Here is a 16,369-nt window from a genome sequence, read left to right as displayed (position 1 = left end):
TGCCGAGATTGGGATTTTACAGTGGCCTTAGAACTTCCCATAATGGTCCTCTGACTCAGCAAAAACTGAACACGAGGGTTTAAACTATGACGGTTTAATAAATACATCCAAATAGAAATGCTTAGAAATAAACGAGAACAAGTTTCAGCAGTACTACACACAAGCTGTATGGGAGAATGAGTCATTGTTGACGCAGTGACTCAGAGGTGGTGTGAACGCATCAGGCAAAAAGCCATATCCAATGACATTGGAGTACAAAGTGAAGCGCCTCATTAAAGCGCTTCCCAAGAAACTGATGGGCTAACATAAGAGCATTTCTGCTTTTACACTGAGTAATATATTTCTGTGTATTACAATAATTCTCAAGTCACAACAGTCAAGTCAGGCCCCAGGTACACGACTGGGCAGGTTGTGTGGGTGAGATTAGGGGAAGTCACGTTGTTTTTGTAGTAAATGTGAGTGAGGCGTTAGGAATGTGAGGGGGATGGACTCTGACCGGCAACATAAGCTGGCTGCTAAAAATAGGATTGCGTTAAAAGCAGCCGAGCCTGAACACAACAACGGACCCAGGAAGAGGAAACACACGTCTGACTCCCCGTTCTCCCACAGCCGTTGTGTCTTTCATTCAGTCCCCTCACTTTTTCACTCTCCTTTCTGTCATTGGACAGTTAGCTTTTTACATTTAGTAAGAACCTACCATGTCAATTATATTAAATATGAAATAGCCTATACAACCCACAACAAAACGCACTTGATGTGACCAGAGTTTAAGATGAAGACTTGCAATCATTTTATTTTTGAAATACTAATGACAACAATCAAAACGCTAGTGTGAAGGGAGGAGTCTGGCATACAATATACAAAGAAGCTGTGGATCTGTTAAGAATCTGAACATGTTTAACTGAATAGCACTTACAGCAACACGACAGAGCTAGACACTAGGAACGACAGCGCATTGGACTATGGTCGTTTCTACTGTACATGAATATTGGTTATTACAATGAACAGAGTCAGCAGGTGAGCCAGAGGTTAAAACTGATGTCAACATTCAAAAAACGACAGATACCAGTCAACAGACAATGACTTTGACTATACAATAAAGAATATATCGCATATGGGAAGTGAAAAATAAACAGCCTTTGATAGATGGTCCCTTTTACTGAACAATTTCTCCACAGAGGGGTAGTTTTCAGGTTGTCTTGCACCGACAGTTAAATGCTTAGGGCTCGATTCAATCTGTAGTGCTGAAGATCAACGCTACAGCGCAATATACATTTAAAGGCAATGATGGCACATTCGCAGAGACTGCATTCATGGTAAACGGTGCAGATGTCGGCTCAATTGGAAATTACCTTTAATTTTCAATCACGCTATAGCGCTGAACATCCGCGATATGGATTGAATCGAGCCCTTAGTTATGCTTTCCTTTAGTTGAATCCTCAATTCAGGGATTTCCTGCAGGTCCTTGTCGAAGTCTGCCTCAACCACAATATATACACAGACGGAGACTGACAAGGAAAACTGACAAGGCAGACAAGAGTTGAGTTTAAGTGTCCATTTTGTATTTGGTCAGAGTACTGGATGGTCCCCTAATCACCACAGGTAGTATTGACAATGGGTAGGTAGGAACCATTTTTAACATCCATGGCTAGCCTATTGGAAGGGCAACTCGCCTCCACCAGTATCACTCTGGTCCCCCCGGAGGCGCTAAAGCTACATGCTAAAGCTACATGTCACCTGTGAGTGCTGTGCTGATCACGGCTATTAGCCTTAGGCTAACGGTAGCAGCATGGTGAAGGCAACACGTTACACTCAAAGGCTTGGGTCTGGACAGACATTTTGAAATGTATTCTTTTAGGGTCTAGTGGTGGTCGTGTGTGGGAAGGGGGGACAGGGGTGTGGATTATAGCCTCGTCCAGCGAGGCCTTTGGGGGCAAGGGGTAACCACACCCTTAGGGTACAAGGTGTCTCAGCTACTGCTATTACCAGTGTGTCCAAACTCTCATACTGTACTATGTTTGGGTGAGAGGACTGTCCCATTGCACAGAGTTAGGTCCCTACACACCCTAAACTTCTGGTTTGAGGAGCAACACAACAAAAAGCCCCTTAAAGTTCAGGGGTTACCACATTCAGTCGTAAGGGGGTATGTTTGCCCTCATAGGTCCCCCTCTGTCTTCACCTGGACCAAATCACACCCCTCGTTATCACACTGACCCTGAGGGGCGGAGCCGGGGAGTGACAGTGGGAAGGGCTGCATCAGAGAGGCCTGATTCTCGTTGACTAGCTGGTTGAACTGCTGGTCGTTATAGTAGCCCAAGTCCTGCCCAGACTCACACTGGTTGGGGTTAAAGTTCATGTCCATGCCACCTGGGGCAAAGAGGGAGTTGACCCCCTGGCCAAAGCCAAGGAGAGAAGGGTCATGGAACAAAGGCTCCAGAAGTAGAGAGAGAACACTGATGTCCTCTGGGCTTATGCACTCGTTCAAGAAGTTGTCCTCCTGGGGGTCACTGTAGTGGATCTCCCCCATGGTGGAGGCCCCAGACTGGGTAGGAGGATGCAACTCCTCTGGGACAAGCCAGCTCTCTGCTGGGGTGAAGGTGAACGGCTCGATTGGCTGGGAGGTGGAGGATTCAGCTGCAGCCACATTCTGAGCTGTGGGCGGTAGAAAGGACTTGTGTTAGAACACCTTATTGACACTCAGCTGTGCCGTCATTTGTTTTTGTGAGGTTGCTGTGTAAGCAGCCTTCGTTGTTCTCTCTTTCACTTTCCTTTTTACTTTCTGTCCTGAAATAGGTTGCAGAAATTGAAGCTGGAAAGAGAGAGAGAGAGAGCCGAGGCCAATCCTCACCTGCCACACAGGATCTCTCTGTGAAGCTGATGTCCGTCTTTATCTTCCTCTTCCGCTTCACTTCATAGGGATCTGAACACGGCATCAAAACAGAAAAGAAGAAAAAAATCACCTAACATGTTATAACACAGCATTATGATATCATATATAACATCATAAGTTGTATCAACCTGTGTTGTTGGGCTGGTAGGTAAACGTGACGGGGTCACTGTCCATGTGGTCAGAGAGACGGCGCAGGAAGACTTTTACTTCCACTTCCTCCCCCACGTCCTGTTCCTGGTAGGACGGGGTCTTGAACACGATAGCGATCTGCCGGTGGACGTCCGTCTGGGCAAACTCCGCCTTGGCCTCCCAAGACCCCCTCTTGAAGATGATCTCTATGTCGTCTGAGCGGGCAAGACACACACACACACACACACACACACACACACACACACACACACACACACACACACACACACACACACACACACACACACACACACACACACACACACACACAAAAAAAAATCAGCTTGTATAGTTCTCCAAGCTGTTTGACTTCAACAGTGTATTTCCTGAGAGGTGTCATGTGTCACTTCCATTTAGTTGTTTTAACAGGAGTTTACTTCCATGTTGTATATTACAACTTGGGAGTCTGGCTGCATCTCACCTTTCTGGACTTTGTCGCAGAGCATGTAGATCTCAGTCTTGCCGGTGCATGGCCCTTTAACAATGTTCAGACGGTTGATCTTCAACTCAGATGTGGTGGTCGCCTCTGTAAACACGCACACATACGCACACTGAACACCTGCTGGATCGTTCAGGAAGTACATTTACATAGCTGTGGTCTTTACAGTACCGTTTCGCATCACATTAGAGGACTATGTAAAAGCAGTCATGTGTAGGTGGTCGTGTCAGTGTCAGGAGGATGTTTGGGAGGGGATCTTACTCTTGTCATAGACGGGGTTGGACACTATGGGGTTCAGGAAGTCCCTCTTTCCATCCACCCACTCCAGCTCACACTGGAAACACAGCCGCACCACGTTCATGTCCATGTCCTCGATGCTTTTAGAGTGGCCCGCTGGGGGGACAGAGGAGAGGATATTACCCTACTGCTAATGACAATACAACTTTATTGTACAATAATATTGGATGTGTGTAATTGGATACATTCTGTGTGTGCTTGCGATGTGCTTAATGTGTGTGTCAGGGCTCTACTCACTTTTAAAGGGGTCGATCTTCTGATTCCGTCTCTTCTCTAGAGAGGCATCCAGCTCCTTCCGCCTTACACACTGGATGCCCAGGTTAGCGAAACTGCAAGATGCACACAAAACATGGTTGGTTACCAACCATTAAAAACAGACATGTTTACACTAACCCAGTGCACTTTCCTGGCAAAGCACCCCAAAAAAGGTGAAGGATGAATGAGAAAAAAAGAGGATATGGGCCTCTGGTGGACAAAGGGAGACATTTAAGAAAAGAGAGTGATGAATAGAGGAAAGAGAGGGGTACCTGTGACGTCGGTTGCTGTGGGGGTTAAAGCAGACAACACAGATTCCGGTACCATCCGCACAGTCTTTACCCACAAGGCAGTGGGGGTGTGGGCGGTACGGGTAGTCTTTGGTCACCAGGGAAACAGTGACCATCACTTTCTTTATGTTCTGAATGGGACCCTGGAGCTGAAAGAGGGAGGAGAGAGGTGGAAGAGTGTGAAGAAGAGAATTAAATGGGGAGAGGGACAAAGAAAGAGGAGAGAGAAACTCTATGCATCAATCAAACCGTCTTTCTTCCTCCGACACAAGTGAGAGCATGATTAAAACTGAGTCCATGTAAGGTGAACAACCAAAACGGATTCAGTGTCTCTCCCTTTCAAATGTCAAGCGTCAAAATTCGCACTTGTCTGACAGGGTTAATCTTAGAGAGATGCGGTCTGAATTGTAGTATGTGGGTGGGGATCAACAGTGTTTGAATCAGACAAAGATATAGATTTGTGGGGTACTTTCTATTTCAGTTACATTCAATTCCTCTCCATTCTCCTCTGCCCCTGATCCTTACACTTGAAAGGATCTACAAGTTGAGGGCAGCCAAACCAACAAGGGGGGAATTATGGGATAGATGGTACATTCCGTTAACCCTTCCACTTCCCACACAGACATACACATCCAATGCAGGTTTGGAATGACATTGGGAACACAATTTGCAGTAAACAAATATAAGGACTAGGTTCTATTCTAATGAGAATTTAAAGCAAGGTTCTGACTGAGTGGTCACGAAGATGTAACTTATCACAAGAGTAAGAGTGTTAAAACCTCTACCGACCCCCCCCTCCCGGATCCGGGATCCTCCTCATCAGAAACGCTGACTAGCCTAGCCTAGCGCCACAGGGAATATCATTTAATATAATTTCATGAAATCACAAGTCCAATACAGCAAATGAAAGATAAACATCTTGTGAATCCAGCCAACATGTCCGATTTTTAAAATGTTTTACAGCGAAAACACAACATATATTTATGTTAGCTCACCACCATATCCAAAAAAACACAGCCATTTTTTCACAGCAAAGATAGCTTTCACAAAACCCACAAATAGAGATAAAAATAATCACTAACCTTTGGCCTCCCGGGTGGCGCAGTGGTCTAGGGCACTGCATCGCAGTGCTAACTGCGCCACCAGAGTCTCTGGGTTCGCGCCCAGGCTCTGTCGCAGCCGGCCGCGACCGGGAGGTCCGTGGGGCGACGCACAATTGGCATAGCGTCGTCCGGGGTAGGGAGGGTTTGGCCGGTAGGGATATCCTTGTCTCATCGCGCTCCAGCGACTCCTGTGGCGGGCCGGGCGCAGTGCGCGCCAGCCAAGGGGGCCAGGTACACGGTGTTTCCTCCGACACATTGGTGCGGCTGGCTTCCGGGTTGGAGGCGCGCTGTGTTAAGAAGTAGTACGGCTGGTTGGGTTGTGCTTCGGAGGACACATGGCTTCGACCTTCGTCTCTCCCGAGCCCGTACGGGAGTTGTAGCGATGAGACAAGGTAGTAATTACTAGCGATTGGATACCACGAAAATTGGGGAGAAAATGGGATTAAAAAATAATAATAATAATAAAATAAATAAATAAATGTGCATATTTATAGCTACAAATCCTGGTTTTACATTGGTGCCATGATCATAAATGGCTCCAAAACAGCCGGAATAATTACAGAAAGCAACGTGAAATACATAAATACTCATCATAAAACATTTATGAAAAATACTTGTTGTACACATAATTAAAGATAAACATCTTGTGAATCCAGCCAACGTGTCCGATTTTTAAAATGTTTTACGGCGAAAACACAACATATATTTATGTTAGCTCACCACAATAGCCCAAAACACAACGCCATTTTTTCACCGCAAAGATAGCTTTCACAAAACCCACAAATAGAGATAAAAATAATCACTAACCTTTGAACAACTTCATCAGATGACAGTCTTATAACATCATGTTATACAATACATTCATGTTTTGTTCGAAAATGTGCATATTTATAGCTACAAATCCTGGTTTTACATTGTGAACATGGTGCCAAAATGCTCCAAATTGTCAGGAGAAATTTTAGAGAGTCACGTAATCTATCAGAAAAACTCATCATAAACTTTGCTGAAAAATACATGTTGGACATATAATTAAAGATACACTGGTTCTTAATGCAACCGCTGTGTTAGATTTAAAAAAATAACTTTAGTAAAAAGCACAGCATACAATAATCTGAGACAGCGCTCAGCCATTCTCCGCCATGTTGGAGTCAACATATTCAACAAAAATACGAAATAACATCATAAATATTCTCTTACCTTTGATGATCTTTCATCAGAATGCAGTGCAAGGAGTCCTAGTTCCACAATAAATCGTTGTTTTGTTTTAGAATGTCAATTTTTTCTGTCGAATTAGCAACTTTGGCTAGCATAGTGGCGCTCACGTGTCCATGAAGATTTTACGCATGAACGAAAAATTCAAAAAGTCATAATAATAGTTGAATAAACTGGTCAAACTCAGTTGATAATCCATCTTTAGGATGTTTTTCAGAAATCAATTCAATAACGTCCCAGACGGAGCATTTCTTCATGTCTACCTAACGCATTGCAGAAAACGATGTGACAAACCCTAGTGCGCAGCAAAATACTGCCAATATGGCTGACCTGTCACTCCAAAAGCTCTCATTCGGTCCCACATCAGGCTTGACACCTCATTCAACGTTCTACTGCCTGTTGACATCTAGTGGAAGGCGTATGAAGTGCATACATATCCATAAATACAAGGCAATTGAATAGGCGAAGCCTTTCACAGAGACCCATTTCAGAATTTTCACTTCCTGTTTGGAAGTTTGCCTGCCAAATTAGTTCTGTTTTACTCACAGATATAATTCAAACAGTTTTAGAAACTTCAGAGTGTTTTCTATCCAATAGTAATAATAATATGATATCATATGATCTAGAACAGAGTACGAGGCCGTTTAATTTGGGCACTATTTTTCCCCAAAGTGGAAATGGCGCCCCCTATTAAGAAGTTAACTGCAACTGCTAAGTTGTTGTAAATTAAAATACAGTCAAATACAATATGGATCTATTGGGTACCTCTATAGCAGGCAGGGTCTTGTTGGAGTCCCCACTGGAGGCCCCTAGGATGCTTCCGGCAGAGCGGCCCTCACACTCATAGCGGAACCTCATGCCTCTCTCCTTGGGCTGCTCCACCAGAGCCAGGGTGGGCCTCTCCAGGATCTGCTCCAGCAGATCAGTGTCTGTCTGGGCCTGTCGAGAGGGACCCGCTGTTCCCCTGGAAGTCCCTGAACCAGAGGACCCCCGTCCTCGTCGGTTTGAGCCCGAATGAGAGACCCCACGAGTGGGGTGAGGGGCTGCCATATCGCTGGTGCTAGAGGGGTGCTGGGGCTGAGGGAAGAAGCAGGGCGCCTGCGGAGAGACGTAATTTAAAGTCAATGGCCATGTTTATAAATCCATGTAAAGAACACAGCAGACAACAAACAGTTAACTTTGTATCCAAAACATCATCATGACGGTAGTGAGAATAAAACGGTTGAGGGCGTTTTCAAAGATAACCTGCATTGTTATCGTTTATCTACATATTCCCTCTCAGTACACCACTTTCTATGTCCTCATTTGACACATTCTGTTGCCATGCCCCCCTCTCAACCGTTAAACTAGAGAGCAACTCTCTTCCGTTTTTGGTAAACCCCTCTATACTTCCGTCCTCTCAGGCGACTGTTTTTCATCCTTCATGCCTCCCTCTCTCTTGCTCTCTCTCGGTCTGCCCATTTCTCCCGGTTTCTCTTATACATCAAAGTGGTATACTTATATCAGTAAAAAAAAATGGCCTGTGGTCATTATAGACAGAAACAATCTCTCTCACACACACTTTGCCCTTAACTCTCCAAGGTCAACCACATACCTTCTAATTAACAACCCGTTTGAAGAATCCCTAGAGACCAGCAACAGGAAAAACTATTCGCCAAAAACAAACCGGAACAAAGAAAAACAAGCTGACTGACTTATTAAGGGATCGCCTTAAACACTTTGTTATTACAAGCCGTCCTACAACTCAAGTCTGTCTAAACAAACCGCCAGAAGTTGATAAGGCTGTATGAACAAAAAGAGGTGTGTGTGAGATCATTGTGCTCCACTTCAAAGTAGCGTCTACAGGCGGTTTGTGTGTGTGTGTAAGAGTGGTATTATGGGCATGCCTTAAAGCCTCTACACAAAAGCAGCTAGGATCGAGCCAATCGAGCCAGGAGCAGCATGCTCAGGAAACAGGAAGTTGACATAATCTACAGCAGATCGACCAATTAGAAAAGCAGAAAAGCCTCAGAATGTGAACTTCCACCCTGAAAGGGTTGGTCCCGGAAGGAAGGGAACTCAAAAACGAAAGTTGGAATCAGATGACCCTCTTTCTCTCCTTTTCTGCCACCTCCCCCACGAGAGGCCACAACATGCAGACGGGGGGGGGTGTCAACTCAGCTAACAGTCTATTCCAAGGCACCACTTTGACACACAGACCACAATTGTCACACTGTGAGTTCCAGACTATTTGAGAACAGCAACCCAAGGCATAACAACAAGGTGCTCAAGGCCGCCTTAGAAGTCAAGCACCAGTGAATCGAGGCACCACGCTATGTGCCGTTGTGCACATTCCTTATCCATGGAAACTGTCAGTAGTTGAGTTTCACTTAGCCCCGAGGTGTGTCTGTCTGCCTTGGTTCCCACCACTAGACAATGAAAAAGTGATAGCACACATCCCTGATAAGACTATACTTCAGATCAACTCATTAGCTGTTTTCTTGACTTTATCTCCCAGCTATTACAACAAACTGAGATACCAAACATTAACAGTGTGAACTGATGTGACCCTAAAGAGTACCTGAGAGGCTGCAGAAACAAATCAAATCACTAACTAACCACTACAAGTTGACCTCTCAGTTTTTCTCTTGAACTCTATGAATCAATGTGCTAACAAAAACGACAATTTATTGTACCTATTTTCCTTCAAGAGTGGCTGAATATATTTTTGTATTAGATCCCGAAAGGCCCGGTACTCACCCTGGAGGTCGTGCCCCTTGGCACCAGTACTGGGGGCGTTGAGGAGGGGGTCTGCCTGTGCATGACCCTGTGGTTCTGGGCCTGGAGGTCAGAGTCTACAGGGGGATGAGGAGGTCCAGGGAGGCAGAAACCAGACTGGACATGACAGGGAAACCCTCTGTCTGCAGAGATCACCTCCTGAATGATGTCTAAAAAGTAGAGGGAGTGGGATGAGGAGCCTGCAAAGGGAGCTGGTGTGTAGGCCATCTGAGTGTGATCTATGTCTGTATGTGTGCAGTACCAGCTACATTAAACCATGAGCATGATGCATATGCCAAAGAGGCCCTATGTATGTAGACTATAGGCCTACTAGATTTTTTTACTTTTTTTTTTAGTATACATTAATAATAATTAGCCTACTCACCCAAGTCGATTGCTGGTGTACAAAACGGGAGAGAAAAAAGTGAGTTAACTCATGAATAATTACTATGTGACAATGTTATAGTATAGGTGTAACGTTAACAGGTAAGACTAAATACATGTATGACAACGACTGTAATAGTATAACAGGTAAGTATATGTATTACAATGTAATAGTATAGGTTTAACAGGTAGCCTAAGACTAGTGCCTAAGACTAGTGTAATATCTCAGAAGTGGGTCTTGACCCCTCTACTCAACTGTCAGTCACGCTTGGGAAGACAGAATGACAACACAAACTGCCAATTGAATAGCATGGCAGTGTGCCGTTTAAACTGTAGGGTCACTTGTCTGGGCCCCTGCAGTCAGTCCCCTTTTTGACACAGACCCATGACAATGCGTTTACTTTACACTATTCTGTAAATCTGTATAAAATATGTATGAAAATTATACTACTATCCATGCTAATGTGAATGTCGTGGGACAACACATATCAAACACCCTACATGCATAACTCCGATTTAGTTTATGTAAAAGAAAAGTCACTTACTTGAAGTGCCGTTTTGAACACTCATGTTTCTCATGGCACGTCACGATGTTTGTCCAGGAGGTGAAAAGCTTGTTCGAGTAGTTTAAAAAACACAGACACAAACACAATTCTGTCCTATTCCCCCAGACCGATCATTTCGTGGCAACGGTAGGCTACTGCAATCAAAAAGTCGCTCTCCGATATGCTTCAATTGGCCTTTCGTTTTTAAAAAGCATACAACGTCTACCTCTCTAGTATGCGACGAGCTCGGGAATATGTTATGGAAAAAATGAGTCGCCTCACATGTTCGATTGAGCGTTTAGTTCGACACTCGTTGGATGGATTTAACTGGCTGTTTGGTTGGGTGGAAATCCCCTTACATCACCGGTTGGGAAACCCCCAGGGGCAGTGTTGTGCTGGCTGTAGCCATATACAAACGTCAGATAACGGCTCATTCCATCAACTATATTTAGCAAACTACTGTAGCATAATAGCCGCCAGTGCAATGACCCGAGTGGGAATATTGTTTTTATTGTATACATTTGCAAACATTTCTAAAAACCTGTTTTTTGCTTTGACATAAGGCTGTAATGTAACAAAACGTGTAAAAGGTTAAGGGGTCTGAATACTTTCCGAATGCATGGTAAGTCTAAAGAGTTACGGTGAACGTACACTAGATAGAGGCACGCCGCTTAGGCCGATCATTGTGGGCGTGCTGGCAGCATATGGCAGCAGGTTCGATCGTGCGTCAAGAATTCAGCATAGCAAGTTTGTATGAAGGTCTGGTTATTAAATGAGTACATAGTTCAATAGTAATATCCTCTAAAACGCTCCGGTGACAAACAGACAGTTTCCAATTGTCCACATGACTGGTAGAACCTATTCAAGTAAGTAAGTAAAAAAATACATTTCGAAAATGTAAAAAAAAAAAAAAAAAAAAAAAAAACGATGTATTATTAGCTAATTTGCTACAGTGCAGGCTAACTCAAATGAGCTGCTGAATGAGCTAGCTAGTCGGTTAGCTAACTATCTAGCCAACTTCACATATTGTATAGATAGCTAGCTAAGTGAATGAAATATCACCATCTACCTAACGTCATATTAGCTAGCTATTTTGATGTATTTATCGCTGTAAAAAAAAACATCAAAATGCATTCGTAGGTAGCTAGCTAACAGCCATGGAGGAGGGTGAAAGGATAGCAGCCCCAACTGTCAGTGAAAGTAACGTTAGGCTATTCTGGATAGGACAGGTACTTTTGTGTAGTTCATGTCCCTAGAAGTGAGGATGGATATAATAGCAACATAATATTCAGTATGGTGTAATTTGACTATAATGAAGTTTGTTTCTTGTGAGGTTTTCTGTCCTCAGATAAAGAGAGCTATGAAACCTGTCTACATATGAAGAGGTCCCAATGAAGGGCTTGGGATTGTGTTGTGCAGTAAGCAGGCTCAAGTGTATAACTGTGGCTCCTTCCACCTTCAAAGAATAGGCAAGAGGGCCAACCATGGAGAATAGTAAGACACTTCATTATTTCTATAACTACGCTATATTGTTTGTTCTTGTGTTTCCGTTCATGTTTTTCAGCATAAAGTACTCTGCAGCCACTTAGTGTGGCCACCAGGTGAGGCCACACACTCAGATTCCTGTTGAACACTCACTTAAACTACCTTATTTTCTCAATAAACACTCTCCTTCACTTCATCCCTCTCTCCTCCCTAAATCCTCTAGGTTATATCAGCTGTGTCGGTAAACCCCTCCCGCATCTGAAACTGGCTACATAGAGGGCACTTTGTCAGGTCAACAAGAAGTATTATTAAAGAGATGCTTTACATTGAAATACAGATAGAGATGTAGTAGTCCCAGAGTTAATGATCCAAGGTCAGTTTTGCATTGAACCTGATGATTATGATGACTAACAATGTTAGAATAAAAATAAAAACAAGGTTTAAACATGCTATCTGTCTCGTCTGCAGATATGTTTTGATGTGAGACAGGATGCCAACTCCCAGTCCCATCATCGCAACCTCATCCGCTCTTAAGATAACCTTCGGGCCGACTGATGAACTGAGAGAATATTTGGGTAGCAATGATTCATTAATCATATGCTGCCTTCCCTTCTCCTATTTTCTTACCTCTTTCCCTTTGTCTGTTACACCTCTCACCACCGCTTTCTTCCTGTTTTTAGAATGCACAACAGATGTGTATTGAAGTACAGATCGAACCTGTATTTATAATATTACAAATATATTTATGCATGTATTTATAACACTTGGATAATGAACTTCTTTCAATAAAGCGTTTCACATTCTCTACTGGTTGAAATTAAGTCTCTCATTTGATGAAATACTACACCTATCCTGTGTTCATCAGATCAATTCAGATGAAGGGCATTAGATATCGAGATGAACCCGTTTTAGAGTATTTACATGATGCATAGGAAGTGTAGTGTACTGTTTTTTAAATTATATTTCTGTATATATGAGTTACGAATCAACATTTAACTAGTTAAATCCTGTTTCTAGTTACAATGTGTAACTATTGTAACACATGCACAATGTGTAACCATTGTACCTGAAACCAAGATTGGTAAACACTGTTGAAGTGTATAATTGTAATAAATACATGCAGACACAGTGTCATTCAAAGACTGGAATTTGATACTCCTGGCATTGGATATGACTGAAAAATGATCTCAAAGACATTCATACCTGAACTGCACCTTTATTTGCCATGGTAGAGTACATGATCAGTGAATATATTAAATGTACAGGATACAATGTGGGGATCTCATGCTTGGTAATAACTACATGTATGCACGACTTGCATCCTTGGCACAAAAATATATTATATTCTACTCAATCCATAGGCTTCATTAATGTCATTTAGAGTGTTTTGAAGTTGATACAACTAGCTATCTTAGCCAGTTGTGAGGTTCATAGCTAGGTTCTGAACTAATATGTATACCAAATGTTTGGGTCCATACACAGATCGGCTAGATGGCTAGCTACACATCCATAGGCATACAGGTATTTTTATAATCCACTGCACAATAAGAAAGAACATAGAGTTGAAGTCGGAAGTTTACATACACTTAGGTTGGACTCATTAAAACTCGTTTTTCAACCACTACACATATTTCTTGTTAACAAACTATAGTTTTGGCAATTCTGTCAGGAATTGTAGACCTCCACAAGTCTGGTTCATCCTTGGGAGCAATTTCCAAATGCCTGAAGGTACCACGTTCATCTGTACAAACAATAGTACACAAGTATAAACACCATGGGACCACGCAGCCATCATACCGCTCAGGAAGGAGACACGTTCTGTCTTCTAGAGATGAACGTACTTTGGTGTGAAAAGTGCAAATCAATCCCAGAACAACAGCAAAGGACCTTGTGAAGATGCTGGAGGAAACAAGTACAAAAGTATCTATATCCACAGTAAAACGAGTCCTATTGTAACGACTTTCGTTGGTGGAAGGAGAGGAGGACCAAAATGCAGCGTGGTAAGTGTTCGTCATATTTTAATTTCAAACTGAACACTACACAAAACAGACGTGACAGAGTCTGGAGACACCGTGGAGAACGTTCTGCTGCCTGCAACATCCTCCAGCATGACCGGTTTGGCGATGGGTCAGTCATGGTGTGGGGTGGCATTTCTTTGTGGGGCCGCACAGCCCTCCATGGGCTCGCCAGAGGTAGCCTGACTGCCATTAGGTACCGAGATGAGATCCTCAGACCCCTTGTGAGACCATATGCTGACACATGCACATTTGTGGCCTGCTGGAGGTCATTTTGCAGGGCTCTGGCAGTACACCTCCTTGCACAAAGGCGGAGGTAGCGGTCCTGCTGCTGAGTTGTCGCCCTCCTCGGCCTCCTCCACGTCTCCTGATGTACTGGCCTGTCTCCTGGTAGCACCTCCATGCTCTGGACACTACGCTGACAGACTAAGCAAACCTTTTTGCCACAGCTCGCATTGATATGCCATCCTGGATGAACTGCACTACCTGAGCCACTTGTGTGGGTTGTAGACTCTGTCTCATGCTACCACTAGAGTGAGAGCACCGCCAGCATTCAAAAGTGACCAAAACATCAGCCAGGAAGCATAGGAACTGAGAAGTGGTCTGTGGTCACCACCTGCAGAATCACTCCTTTATTGGGGGTGTCTTGCTAATTGCCTATAATTTCCACCTTTTGTCTAATCAATTTGTACAACAGCATGTGCAATTTATTGTCAATCAGTGTTGCTTCCTAAGTGGACAGTTTGATTTCACAAAAGTGTGATTGACTTGGAGTTACATTGTGTTGTTTAAGTGTTCCCTTTATTTTTTTGAGCAGTGTATATATATCTCTCACTTAAGACACTCCTCCTCTCCAATCCTTACATCTTATGATTCCACAGGAAGAGGGTAGTAAACCTTTATTACTCCCTTCAGGGGATCTGACCTCAACCCCTCCTTCGCCTAGTCCACAGATGTCCATCTGCCTCCCCTATAGCAATCCTTTGATCTCCTCTGGTCCACCCAGCACATTCCACAGCCACTCTGTATTTCTACAGATCTCACTCCTTAATATAATATGCGTCTGATCTAACTTATCATGTCTTTAATATCTCAATGTTCAAAATTTCGAATCCTACAGTTGGCAGAATAGATGGATGCAGTTCAATGCATCATTAATATAATTCACCAATACATTTCTTGGTAGTCCAAAAAATATTGCTATCGCGTTGTATATCACAGCTGGCCTGGTACATTATTTTCTGCCTCCATTCGAGATGAACTGTTTCAATTTCAATGACTCAATAATCTGGACAAAAACGAACAAAGGTAACTAAGGCTGGGAATGTCAATACAAACTAGCAAGGGCAATGATCACAAGTCAGTCATAACGTGGCTAATAGACTAGCTTATCTATTTATGTAGAAAGCTAAAAACACGGAGCTTAACGTTAGCTAGATAGCTGCTAGGAGGATGTCTTGTCATGCCATTGGAGGAGTGGGTGAGTGACTGATTTTTTTTCCCTCATATCATTTTCAGCGACCTTGCAAGAAGGCAAAACAGGGAAATAAATAGCAGCGTGTCCATAAAACATTACAGAAAAATATAGAATACACACAAAAGACAAAGTGTCACAAGTTAAAGATACAATTGAAGATTAGAAACAACTGCAGTTGTCACAAACAGTGTTGTGATCAGAGTCTTAAAAACAGACAAGGGCACGAACTCCCCTAACTTTAAAATTTTCTGAAGCATGTTCCAAGATGAAGGGGCATTATGGGAAAAATATGTTTTCCCCATCTCAGTTCTAGCCTTAGGAACAGACAAGTACAGCAGCGATTGTGAACGAAGACTATATTGAGTGACTGATCTGGTCAGTAAAGAACAGAGATACAAATGCTTTGTACACAAAAGTGTACCAATGCTTTAGCCTCCTGGTTGAGAGAGAGTTCCATTGCACCATAGCATACAAATCAGTGATGAGTAAGTGATCTAGCGTTTGTAATACATCTTAAAGCACCATGATACACTGTGTCCAGAGTTTAAAGTACTTGCTGAGGCCTGCATATAGACAATATCACCATAATCCAGCACTGATATAAACAAAAAGGTGCTTTAAACAAGATATTTTCTGACTAACTTTGAAAAGCAAGATTTGTTCCTGAAATAGAAACACAATTTCAACTTCAGTTTCTTGGTCAAATTATCAATGTGCTGTTTAAAAATCTACTTTTCATCTAACCAAATCCCAAGATACTTATAGGAGGTGACCCTATCAATTTACTGGCCTGTTATAGTTCAAATCTGCAAGTGACTCCATCTGTTTACTTTCAGGGAAGAGAAAAGCATAAGCTTTGTTTTCCTTTCATTAAGCACAAGCTTCAATTAGAAAAGCTGCCTTTCAATAACATCAAAGGCCAACTGTAATTTCAGAAAAGCCTTCTCAATATTAGATACGCTAGAATAAATAATTGTGTCATCAGCATACAGATGGAGATTTGCAGAATCAACGGTCTTCCCTATATCACT

At 43.0% G+C, this 16,369-nt stretch overlaps 1 protein-coding gene and 1 long non-coding RNA gene across 4 annotated transcripts; one reads left to right on the top strand and one right to left on the bottom strand.

Moving 5' to 3' along the window:
- Nucleotides 1–766: 766 nt before the first annotated feature.
- On the bottom strand, nucleotides 767–10,657 carry LOC129821836 (transcription factor RelB-like). Of its 2 annotated transcripts, XM_055879520.1 has the most exons (11): nucleotides 10,362–10,657; nucleotides 9,818–9,829; nucleotides 9,415–9,602; nucleotides 7,441–7,773; nucleotides 4,343–4,509; nucleotides 4,053–4,144; nucleotides 3,780–3,911; nucleotides 3,501–3,605; nucleotides 3,019–3,234; nucleotides 2,849–2,920; nucleotides 767–2,652 (listed from the first exon to the last, which is right to left on the bottom strand). In XM_055879520.1, the coding sequence occupies exons 1-11, from the start codon at nucleotides 10,393–10,395 to the stop codon at nucleotides 2,156–2,158; spliced, it is 1,848 nt and encodes a 615-aa protein (XP_055735495.1). In that variant the 5' UTR covers nucleotides 10,396–10,657; the 3' UTR covers nucleotides 767–2,155. The 2 variants fall into 2 exon arrangements, with proteins under 2 accessions (XP_055735495.1, XP_055735496.1); XM_055879521.1 differs by lacking the exons at nucleotides 9,415–9,602; nucleotides 9,818–9,829; nucleotides 10,362–10,657 and adding an exon at nucleotides 8,270–8,559.
- Nucleotides 10,658–10,751: 94 nt separating this feature from the next.
- Nucleotides 10,752–12,653, top strand: LOC129821837 (uncharacterized). 2 transcript variants are annotated; one of them, XR_008754411.1, is made up of 2 exons: nucleotides 10,752–11,231; nucleotides 11,695–12,653. It is a non-coding gene; the product is annotated as an uncharacterized LOC129821837 (long non-coding RNA). The 2 variants fall into 2 exon arrangements; XR_008754412.1 differs by having other exon boundaries at nucleotides 10,782–11,227.
- Nucleotides 12,654–16,369: the final 3,716 nt, after the last annotated feature.

The sequence above is a fragment of the Salvelinus fontinalis genome, chromosome 24 (assembly GCF_029448725.1).
Source record: "Salvelinus fontinalis isolate EN_2023a chromosome 24, ASM2944872v1, whole genome shotgun sequence".
In the NCBI taxonomy this organism is placed as follows: domain Eukaryota; kingdom Metazoa; phylum Chordata; class Actinopteri; order Salmoniformes; family Salmonidae; genus Salvelinus; species Salvelinus fontinalis.
The sequence above is the reverse complement of the archived record's forward strand: the minus strand, read 5'-3'. Positions and strand labels throughout refer to the sequence as shown.